This window comes from Pseudophryne corroboree, chromosome 3, assembly GCF_028390025.1.
Source record: "Pseudophryne corroboree isolate aPseCor3 chromosome 3, aPseCor3.hap2, whole genome shotgun sequence".
NCBI lineage: Eukaryota > Metazoa > Chordata > Amphibia > Anura > Myobatrachidae > Pseudophryne > Pseudophryne corroboree.
Window position 1 is genome coordinate 781,480,584 of NC_086446.1, and position 11,400 is coordinate 781,491,983.

An 11,400-nucleotide genomic window follows, 5' to 3' on the forward strand; every position below is an offset into this window, starting at 1 on the left:
CGGTCCGCAGCAGTTTTGAAATATTAGCGCCGTGGTCACAGGAGCTCGATGCGGCGGCAGGGATAATAAAGCCAGCCTGGTTCCAGATCCACTGCAGCCGCCCTCAGCCTCTTCTGCCGCCCCGCCCTCGGACCTCTGCGCACCCACAGCCTCCTCCTCCGCACTATCTCCGAGGCCCACAGCCTCCTCCACGTCACGCCTACCACAGCCTACTCATCCACAGCACCGCAGACCACCGCCGCTGCTAAACAGGTAATCTTACCCTGCTGCCTTTCTCTCTCCCTAGTCCCTACTGTATTCCCCTGCTGTCACTTTCCATATCCCTGCTGTCACTTTCCATGTCCCTGCTGTCACTCTCTCTGTCACTCTATAATGTGAATTTCGGCTCATTCTCTGTGCTATAATGTGAATTTTGGCTCATTCTGTGTGCTATAATGTGAATTTCGGCTCATACCGTGTGCTATAATGTGAATTTCGGCTCATACTGTGTGGTGTAATGTGAATTTCGGCTCATACCGTGTGGTGTAATGTGAATTTGGCTCATACTGTGTGGTGTAATGTGAATTTGGCTCATACTGTGTGGTGTAATATGAATGTGGCTCATACTGTGTGGTATAAATGTGAATTTCGGCTCATACTGTGAGCTATAATGTGAATTTTGGCTCATTCTGTGTGCTATAATGTGAATTTCGGCTCATACTGTGTGGTGTAATGTGAATTTCGGCTCATACTGTGTGGTGTAATGTGAATTTCGGCTCATAGCGTGTGGTGTAATGTGAATTTGGCTCATACTGTGTGGTGTAATGTGAATTTGGCTCATACTGTGTGGTGTAATATGAATGTGGCTCATACTGTGTGGTATAAATGTGAATTTCGGCTCATACTGTGAGCTATAATGTGAAAGGGGTCCTACTATTGTGGTGCATAATGTGTATAAGGGGTATATGGTGTGGTAAACTACACTGAAGGGCACGCCCCCTTTTGCGTGGCCACGCCCCCTTGTCAGGAGTGCGCGCGCCTTCGGCGCGCACATAATTGCACCCTTCACTTTTCCATACCCCCACTTCAAAATTTCCACTTGGGTACTACTACTGTGGGCATTATTACTATTGTGTGACCACGCCCTTTCTTTTTGAGACCACACCCCCTTTTAGCAGCGCGCGCCTGCGGCGCGCGCAATACCTTTATTTCATGGGCGCCGTGGGGAGGGGGGTGAGTTCCACCACCTCTCTAGGACCACTTTAAGCACTGGATACAGGTGACAGGATGTGGGAGAAGCGGCACAGAGGAGCTGGGATACAGGTGACGGGATGGGGGAAGCAGCACAGAGGAGCCATGATACAGGTGACGGGATGGGGGAAGCAGCACAGAGGAGCAAGGAAACAGGTGACGGGATGGGGGAAGCAGCACAGAGGAGCTGGGTTACAGGTGACAGGATGGGGGAAGCAGCACACGGGAGCTGGGATACAGGTGACGGGATGGGGGGAAGCAGCACAGAGGAGCCAGGATACAGGTGATGGGATGGGGGGAAGCAGCACAGAGGAGCTGGGATACAGATGACGGGATGGGGAAGCGGCACAGAGGAGCTGGGATACAGGTGATGGGATGGGGGGAAGCAGCACAGAGAAGCTGGGATACAGGTGACGGGATAGGGGAAGCAGCACAGAGGAGCTGGGTTACAGGTGACGGGATGGGGGGAAGCAGCACAGAGGAGCTGGGATACAGGTGATAGGAAGAGGGGAAGCAGCACAGAGGAGCCAGGATACAGGTGACGGGATGGGGGGAAGCGGCACAGAGGAGCCAGGATACAGGTGACGGGATGGGGGGAAGCAGCACAGAGGAGCTGGGATACAGGTGATGGGATGGGGGAAGCAGCACAGAGGAGCCAGGATACAGGAGACGGGATGGGGAGAAGAAGCACAGAGGAGCTGGGATACAGGTGACGGGATGGGGGAAGCAGCACAGAGGAGCTGGGTTACAGGTGACGGGATGGGGGAAGCAGCACAGAGGAGCTGGGATACAGGTGACGGGATGGGGTAGCAGCACAGAGGAGCCAGGATACAGGTGACGGGATGGGGGAAGCAGCACAGAGGAGCAAGGATACAGGTGACGGGATGGGGAGAAGCAGCACAGAGGAGCTGGGATACAGGTGACGGGATGGGAGAAGCAGCACAGAGGAACTGGGATACAGGTGACGGGATGGGGGAAGCAGCACAGAGGAGCTGGGATACAGGTGACGGGATGGGGGAAGCAGCAAAGAGGAGCTGGGATACAGGTGACAGGATGGGGGAAGCAGCACAGAGGAGCTGGGATACAGGTGACGGGATGGGGGAAGCAGCACAGAGGAGCTGGGATACAGGTGACGGGATGGGGGGAAGCAGCACAGAGGAGCCAGGATATAGGTGATGGGCTGAGTGGTAAGCGGCATAGAGGAGTCGGGAAACAGATACTGGGATGGGAGAAAATGGCACAAAGAATACAGGAAACGAGTGATGGGATACGGGAAGCAGTACAGAGGAGCTGGGATACAGGTGACGGGATGGGGGAAGCAGCACAGAGGAGCCAGGATACAGGTGATGGGAAGAGGGGAAGCGGCACAGAGGAGCCAGGATACAGGTGACGGGATGGGGAAGCAGCACAGAGGAGCTGGGATACAGGTGATGGGATACGGGTAGCAGCACAGAGGAGCTGGGATACAGGTGACGGGATGGGGGAAGCGGCACAGAGGAGCTGGGATACAGGTGACAGGATGGGGGGAAGCGGCACAGAGGAGCTTGGATACAGGTGACGGGATGGGGGGAAGCGGCACAGAGGAGCTGGGATACAGGTTATGGGATGGGGGAAGCGGCACAGAGGAGCTGGGATACAGGTGACGGGATGGGGGGAAGCGGCACAGAGGAGCTGGGATACAGGTGACGGGATGGGGGGAAGCGGCACAGAGGAGCTGGGATACAGGTGATGGGATGGGGGGAAGCAGCACAGAGGAGCTGGGATACAGGTGACGGGATGGGGAAGCGGCACAGAGGAGCTGGGATACAGGTGACGGGATGGGGAAGCGGCACAGAGGAGCTGGGATACAGGTGACGGGATGGGGGGAAGCAGCACAGAGGAGCCAGGATACAGGTGATGGGATGGGGGGAAGCAGCACAGAGGAGCCAGGATACAGGTGACGGGATGGGGAAGCAGCACAGAGGAGCTGGGATACGGGACACAAGTGAAGGGATGGGGAAGCAGCACAGAGGAGCTGGGATACAGGTGACGGGATGGGGGAAGCGGCACATAGGAGCTGGGTTACAGGTGACGGGATGGGGGGAAGCAGCACAGAGGAGCTGGGATACAGGTGATAGGAAGAGGGGAAGCAGCACAGAGGAGCCAGGATACAGGTGACGGGATGGGGGGAAGCGGCACAGAGGAGCCAGGATACAGGTGACGGGATGGGGGGAAGCGGCACAGAGGAGCCAGGATACAGGTGACGGGATGGGGGGAAGCAGCACAGAGGAGCTGGGATACAGGTGATGGGATGGGGGAAGCAGCACAGAGGAGCCAGGATACAGGAGACGGGATGGGGAGAAGAAGCACAGAGGAGCTGGGATACAGGTGACGGGATGGGGGAAGCAGCACAGAGGAGCTGGGTTACAGGTGACGGGATGGGGGAAGCAGCACAGAGGAGCTGGGATACAGGTGACGGGATGGGGTAGCAGCACAGAGGAGCCAGGATACAGGTGACGGGATGGGGGAAGCAGCACAGAGGAGCAAGGATACAGGTGACGGGATGGGGAGAAGCAGCACAGAGGAGCTGGGATACAGGTGACGGGATGGGAGAAGCAGCACAGAGGAACTGGGATACAGGTGACGGGATGGGGGAAGCAGCACAGAGGAGCTGGGATACAGGTGACGGGATGGGGGAAGCAGCAAAGAGGAGCTGGGATACAGGTGACAGGATGGGGGAAGCAGCACAGAGGAGCTGGGATACAGGTGACGGGATGGGGGAAGCAGCACAGAGGAGCTGGGATACAGGTGACGGGATGGGGGGAAGCAGCACAGAGGAGCCAGGATATAGGTGATGGGCTGAGTGGTAAGCGGCATAGAGGAGTCGGGAAACAGATACTGGGATGGGAGAAAATGGCACAAAGAATACAGGAAACGAGTGATGGGATACGGGAAGCAGTACAGAGGAGCTGGGATACAGGTGACGGGATGGGGGAAGCAGCACAGAGGAGCCAGGATACAGGTGATGGGAAGAGGGGAAGCGGCACAGAGGAGCCAGGATACAGGTGACGGGATGGGGAAGCAGCACAGAGGAGCTGGGATACAGGTGATGGGATACGGGTAGCAGCACAGAGGAGCTGGGATACAGGTGACGGGATGGGGGAAGCGGCACAGAGGAGCTGGGATACAGGTGACAGGATGGGGGGAAGCGGCACAGAGGAGCTTGGATACAGGTGACGGGATGGGGGGAAGCGGCACAGAGGAGCTGGGATACAGGTTATGGGATGGGGGAAGCGGCACAGAGGAGCTGGGATACAGGTGACGGGATGGGGGGAAGCGGCACAGAGGAGCTGGGATACAGGTGACGGGATGGGGGGAAGCGGCACAGAGGAGCTGGGATACAGGTGATGGGATGGGGGGAAGCAGCACAGAGGAGCTGGGATACAGGTGACGGGATGGGGAAGCGGCACAGAGGAGCTGGGATACAGGTGACGGGATGGGGAAGCGGCACAGAGGAGCTGGGATACAGGTGACGGGATGGGGGGAAGCAGCACAGAGGAGCCAGGATACAGGTGATGGGATGGGGGGAAGCAGCACAGAGGAGCCAGGATACAGGTGACGGGATGGGGAAGCAGCACAGAGGAGCTGGGATACGGGACACAAGTGAAGGGATGGGGAAGCAGCACAGAGGAGCTGGGATACAGGTGACGGGATGGGGGAAGCGGCACATAGGAGCTGGGACACAGGTGACGGGATGGGGGGAAGCAGCACAGAGGGGCTGGGATACAGGTGACGGGATGGGGGAAGCAGCACAGAGGAGCTGGGTTACAGGTGACGGGATGGGGGAAGCTGCACAGAGGAGCTGGGTTACAGGTGACGGGATGGGGGAAGCAGCACAGAGGGGCTGGAATACAGGTGACGGGATGGGGGAAGCAGCACAGAGGAGCCAGGATACAGGTGACGGGATGGGGGAAGCGGCACAGAGGAGCTGGGATACAGGTGACGGAATGGGGGAAGCGGCACAGAGGAGCTGGGACACAGGTGACGGGATGGGGGGAAGCAGCACAGAGGAGCTGGGATACAGGTGACGGGATGGGGGAAGCAGCACAGAGGAGCTGGGTTACAGGTGACGGGATGGGGGAAGCAGCACAGAGGAGCCGGGATACAGGTGACGGGATGGGGGAAGCAGCACAGAGGAGCCAGGATTCAGGTAACGGGATGGGGAAAGCAGCACAGAGGAGCAAGGATACAGGTGACGGGATGGGGAGAAGCAGCACAGAGGAGCTGGGATACAGGTGACGGGATGGGAGAAGCAGCACAGAGGAACTGGGATACAGGTGACGGAATGGGGGGAAGCAGCACAGAGGAGCTGGGATACAGGTGACGGGATGGGGGAAGCAGCACAGAGGAGCTGGGATACAGGTGACGGGATGGGGGAAGCAGCACAGAGGAGCTGGGATACAGGTGACGGGATGGGGGAAGCAGCACAGAGGAGCTGGGATACAGGTGACGGGATGGGGGAAGCAGCACAGAGGAGCTGGGATACAGGTGACGGGATGGGGGGAAGCAGCACAGAGGAGCCAGGATACAGGTGACGAGATGGGGGGAAGCGGCACAGAGGAGCTGGGATACAGGTGACGGGATGGGGAAGCAGCACAGAGGAGCTGGGATACAGGTGACAGGATGGGGGAAGCAGCACAGAGGAGCTGGGATACAGGTGACGGGATGGGGGAAGCAGCACAGAGGAGCTGGGATACAGGTGACGGGATGGGGGGAAGCAGCACAGAGGAGCCAGGTTATAGGTGATGGGCTGGGTGGTAAGCGGCATAGAGGAGTCGGGAAACAGATACTGGGATGGGAGAAAATGGCACAAAGAATACAGGAAACGAGTGATGGGATACGGGAAGCAGTACAGAGGAGCTGGGATACAGGTGACGGGATGGGGGAAGCAGCACAGAGGAGCCAGGATACAGGTGATGGGAAGAGGGGAAGCGGCACAGAGGAGCCAGGATACAGGTGACGAAATGGGGGGAAGCGGCACAGAGGAGCTGGGATACAGGTGATGGGATACGCGTAGCAGCACAGAGGAGCTGGGATACAGGTGACGGGAAGGGGGAAGCGGCACAGAGGAGCTGGGATACAGGTGACGGGATGGGGGGAAGCGGCACAGAGGAGCTTGGATACAGGTGACGGGATGGGGGGAAGCGGCACAGAGGAGCTGGGATACAGGTTACGGGATGGGGGAAGCGGCACAGAGGAGCTGGGATACAGGTGACGGGATGGGGGGAAGCGGCACAGAGGAGCCAGGATACAGGTGACGGGATGGGGGGAAGCGGCACAGAGGAGCTGGGATACAGGTGATGGGATGGGGGGAAGCAGCACAGAGGAGCTGGGATACAGGTGACGGGATGGGGAAGCGGCACAGAGGAGCTGGGATACAGGTGACGGGATGGGGAAGCGGCACAGAGGAGCTGGGATACAGGTGACGGGATGGGGAAGCAGCACAGAGGAGCTGGGATACAGGTGATGGGATGGGGGGAAGCAGCACAGAGGAGCCAGGATACAGGTGACGGGATGGTGAAGCAGCACAGAGGAGCTGGGATACGGGACACAAGTGAAGGGATGGGGAAGCGGCACAGAGGAGCTGGGATACAGGTGACGGGATGGGGGAAGCGGCACAGAGGAGCTAGGACACAGGTGACGGGATGGGGGGAAGCAGCACAGAGGAGCTGGGATACAGGTGACGGGATGGGGGAAGCAGCACAGAGGAGCTGGGTTACAGGTGACGGGATGGGGGAAGCAGCACAGAGGAGCTGGGTTACAGGTGACGGGATGGGGGAAGCAGCACAGAGGAGCCGGGATACAGGTGACGGAATGGGGGAAGCAGCACAGAGGAGCCAGGATACAGGTGACGGGATGGGGGAAGCGGCACAGAGGAGCTGGGATACAGGTGACGGAATGGGGGAAGCGGCACAGAGGAGCTGGGACACAGGTGACGGGATGGGGGGAAGCAGCACAGAGGAGCTGGGATACAGGTGACGGGATGGGGGAAGCAGCACAGAGGAGCTGGGTTACAGGTGACGGGATGGGGGAAGCAGCACAGAGGAGCCGGGATACAGGTGACGGGATGGGGGAAGCAGCACAGAGGAGCCAGGATACAGGTGACGGGATGGGGGAAGCAGCACAGAGGAGCAAGGATACAGGTGACGGGATGGGGAGAAGCAGCACAGAGGAGCTGGGATACAGGTGATGGGATGGGAGAAGCAGCACAGAGGAACTGGGATACAGGTGACGGGATGGGGGGAAGCAGCACAGAGGAGCTGGGATACAGGTGACGGGATGGGGGAAGCAGCACAAAGGAGCTGGGATACAGGTGACGGGATGGGGGAAGCAGCACAGAGGAGCTGGGATACAGGTGACGGGATGGGGGAAGCAGCACAGAGGAGCTGGGATACAGGTGACGGGATGGGGGAAGCAGCACAGAGGAGCTGGGATACAGGTGACGGGATGGGGGGAAGCAGCACAGAGGAGCCAGGATACAGGAGACGAGATGGGGGGAAGCAGCACAGAGGAGCCAGGATACAGGTTACGGGATGGGAGAAGCGGCACAGAGAAGCTGGGATACAGGTGACGGGATGGGGGAAGCAGCACAGAGGAGCCAGGAAACAGGTGACGGGATGGGGGAAGCAGCACAGAGGAGCTGGGTTACAGGTGACAGGATGGGGGAAGCAGCACACGGGAGCTGGGATACAGGTGACGGGATGGGGGGAAGCAGCACAGAGGAGCCAGGATACAGGAGACGAGATGGGGGGAAGCAGCACAGAGGAGCCAGGATACAGGAGACGAGATGGGGGGAAGCAGCACAGAGGAGCCAGGATACAGGTTACGGGATGGGAGAAGCGGCACAGAGAAGCTGGGATACAGGTGACGGGATGGGGGAAGCAGCACAGAGGAGCCAGGAAACAGGTGACGGGATGGGGGAAGCAGCACAGAGGAGCTGGGTTACAGGTGACAGGATGGGGGAAGCAGCACACGGGAGCTGGGATACAGGTGACGGGATGGGGGGAAGCAGCACAGAGGAGCCAGGATACAGGTGATGGGATGGGGGGAAGCAGCACAGAGGAGCTGGGATACAGGTGACGGGATGGGGAAGCGGCACAGAGGAGCTGGGATACAGGTGATGGGATGGGGGGAAGCAGCACAGAGGAGCTGGGATACAGGTGACGGGATAGGGGAAGCAGCACAGAGGAGCTGGGTTACAGGTGACGGGATGGGGGGAAGCAGCACAGAGGAGCTGGGATACAGGTGATAGGAAGAGGGGAAGCAGCACAGAGGAGCCAGGATACAGGTGACGGGATGGGGGGAAGCGGCACAGAGGAGCCAGGATACAGGTGACGGGATGGGGGGAAGCAGCACAGAGGAGCTGGGATACAGGTGATGGGATGGGGGAAGCAGCACAGAGGAGCCAGGATACAGGAGACGGGATGGGGAGAAGAAGCACAGAGGAGCCGCGATACAGGTGACGGGATGGGGGAAGCAGCACAGAGGAGCTGGGTTACAGGTGACGGGATGGGGGAAGCAGCACAGAGGAGCTGGGATACAGGTGACGGGATGGGGTAGCAGCACAGAGGAGCAAGGATACAGGTGACGGGATGGGGGAAGCAGCACAGAGGAGCAAGGATACAGGTGACGGGATGGGGAGAAGCAGCACAGAGGAGCTGGGATACAGGTGACGGGATGGGAGAAGCAGCACAGAGGAACTGGGATACAGGTGACGGGATGGGGGAAGCAGCACAGAGGAGCTGGGATACAGGTGACGGGATGGGGGAAGCAGCACAAAGGAGATGGGATACAGGTGACGGGATGGGGGAAGCAGCACAGAGGAGCTGGGATACAGGTGACGGGATGGGGGAAGCAGCACAGAGGAGCTGGGATACAGGTGACGGGATGGGGGAAGCAGCAAAGAGGAGCTGGGATACAGGTGACAGGATGGGGGAAGCAGCACAGAGGAGCTGGGATACAGGTGACGGGATGGGGGAAGCAGCACAGAGGAGCTGGGATACAGGTGACGGGATGGGGGGAAGCAGCACAGAGGAGCCAGGATATAGGTGATGGGCTGGGTGGTAAGCGGCATAGAGGAGTCGGGAAACAGATACTGGGATGGGAGAAAATGGCACAATGAATACAGGAAACGAGTGATGGGATACGGGAAGCAGTACAGAGGAGCTGGGATACAGGTGACGGGATGGGGGAAGCAGCACAGAGGAGCCAGGATACAGGTGATGGGAAGAGGGGAAGCGGCACAGAGGAGCCAGGATACAGGTGACGGGATGGGGAAGCAGCACAGAGGAGCCAGGATACAGGTGATGGGATACGGGTAGCAGCACAGAGGAGCTGGGATACAGGTGACGGGATGGGGGAAGCGGCACAGAGGAGCTGGGATACAGGTGACGGGATGGGGGGAAGCGGCACAGAGGAGCTGGGATACAGGTGACGGGATGGGGGGAAGCGGCACAGAGGAGCTGGGATACAGGTGACGGGATGGGGGAAGCGGCACAGAGGAGCTGGGATACAGGTGATGGGATGGGGGGAAGCAGCACAGAGGAGCTGGGATACAGGTGACGGGATGGGGAAGCGGCACAGAGGAGCTGGGATACAGGTGACGGGATGGGGAAGCGGCACAGAGGAGCTGGGATACAGGTGACGAGATGGGGAAGCAGCACAGAGGAGCTGGGATACAGGTGATGGGATGGGGGGAAGCAGCACAGAGGAGCCAGGATACAGGTGACGGGATGGGGAAGCAGCACAGAGGAGCTGGGATACGGGACACAAGTGAAGGGATGGGGAAGCAGCACAGAGGAGCTGGGATACAGGTGACGGGATGGGGGAAGCGGCACAGAGGAGCTGGGACACAGGTGACGGGATGGGGGGAAGCAGCAAAGAGGAGCTGGGATACAGGTGACGGGATGGGGGAAGCAGCACAGAGGAGCTGGGTTACAGGTGACGGGATGGGGGAAGCAGCACAGAGGAGCTGGGATACAGGTGACGGGATGGGGGAAGCAGCACAGAGGAGCCAGGATACAGGTGATGGGAAGAGGGGAAGCGGCACAGAGGAGCCAGGATACAGGTGACGGGATGGGGAAGCAGCACAGAGGAGCCAGGATACAGGTGACGAAATGGGGGGAAGCGGCACAGAGGAGCTGGGATACAGGTGATGGGATACGCGTAGCAGCACAGAGGAGCTGGGATACAGGTGACGGGATGGGGGAAGCGGCACAGAGGAGCTGGGATACAGGTGACGGGATGGGGGGAAGCGGCACAGAGGAGCTTGGATACAGGTGACGGGATGGGGGGAAGCGGCACAGAGAAGCTGGGATACAGGTTACGGGATGGGGGAAGCGGCACAGAGGAGCTGGGATACAGGTGACGGGATGGGGGGAAGCGGCACAGAGGAGCCAGGATACAGGTGACGGGATGGGGGGAAGCGGCACAGAGGAGCTGGGATACAGGTGATGGGATGGGGGGAAGCAGCACAGAGGAGCTGGGATACAGGTGACGGGATGGGGAAGCGGCACAGAGGAGCTGGGATACAGGTGACGGGATGGGGAAGCGGCACAGAGGAGCTGGGATACAGGTGACGGGATGGGGAAGCAGCACAGAGGAGCTGGGATACAGGTGATGGGATGGGGGGAAGCAGCACAGAGGAGCCAGGATACAGGTGACGGGATGGTGAAGCAGCACAGAGGAGCTGGGATACGGGACACAAGTGAAGGGATGGGGAAGCGACACAGAGGAGCTGGGATACAGGTGACGGGATGGGGGGAAGCAGCACAGAGGAGCTGGGATACAGGTGACGGGATGGGGGAAGCAGCACAGAGGAGCTGGGTTACAGGTGACGGGATGGGGGAAGCAGCACAGAGGAGCTGGGTTACAGGTGACGGGATGGGGGAAGCAGCACAGAGGAGCCGGGATACAGGTGACGGAATGGGGGAAGCAGCACAGAGAAGCCAGGATACAGGTGACGGGATGGGGGAAGCGGCACAGAGGAGCTGGGATACAGGTGACGGAATGGGGGAAGCGGCACAGAGGAGCTGGGACACAGGTGACGGGATGGGGGGAAGCAGCACAGAGGAGCTGGGATACAGGTGACGGGATGGGGGAAGCAGCACAGAGGAGCTGGGTTACAGGTGA

General features: G+C 59.6%; 1 protein-coding gene across 1 annotated transcript in view; it reads left to right on the plus strand.

Moving 5' to 3' along the window:
* Positions 1-6,783: 6,783 nt before the first annotated feature.
* The window catches only part of GPAM (glycerol-3-phosphate acyltransferase, mitochondrial), a 44,289-nt gene continuing 39,672 nt past the window's right edge, over positions 6,784-11,400 (plus strand). The window contains exon 1 of the mRNA XM_063963332.1: positions 6,784-6,864. Within this exon, the coding sequence (XP_063819402.1) occupies positions 6,784-6,864 (81 nt within the window). The remainder of the gene's footprint in view (positions 6,865-11,400) is intronic.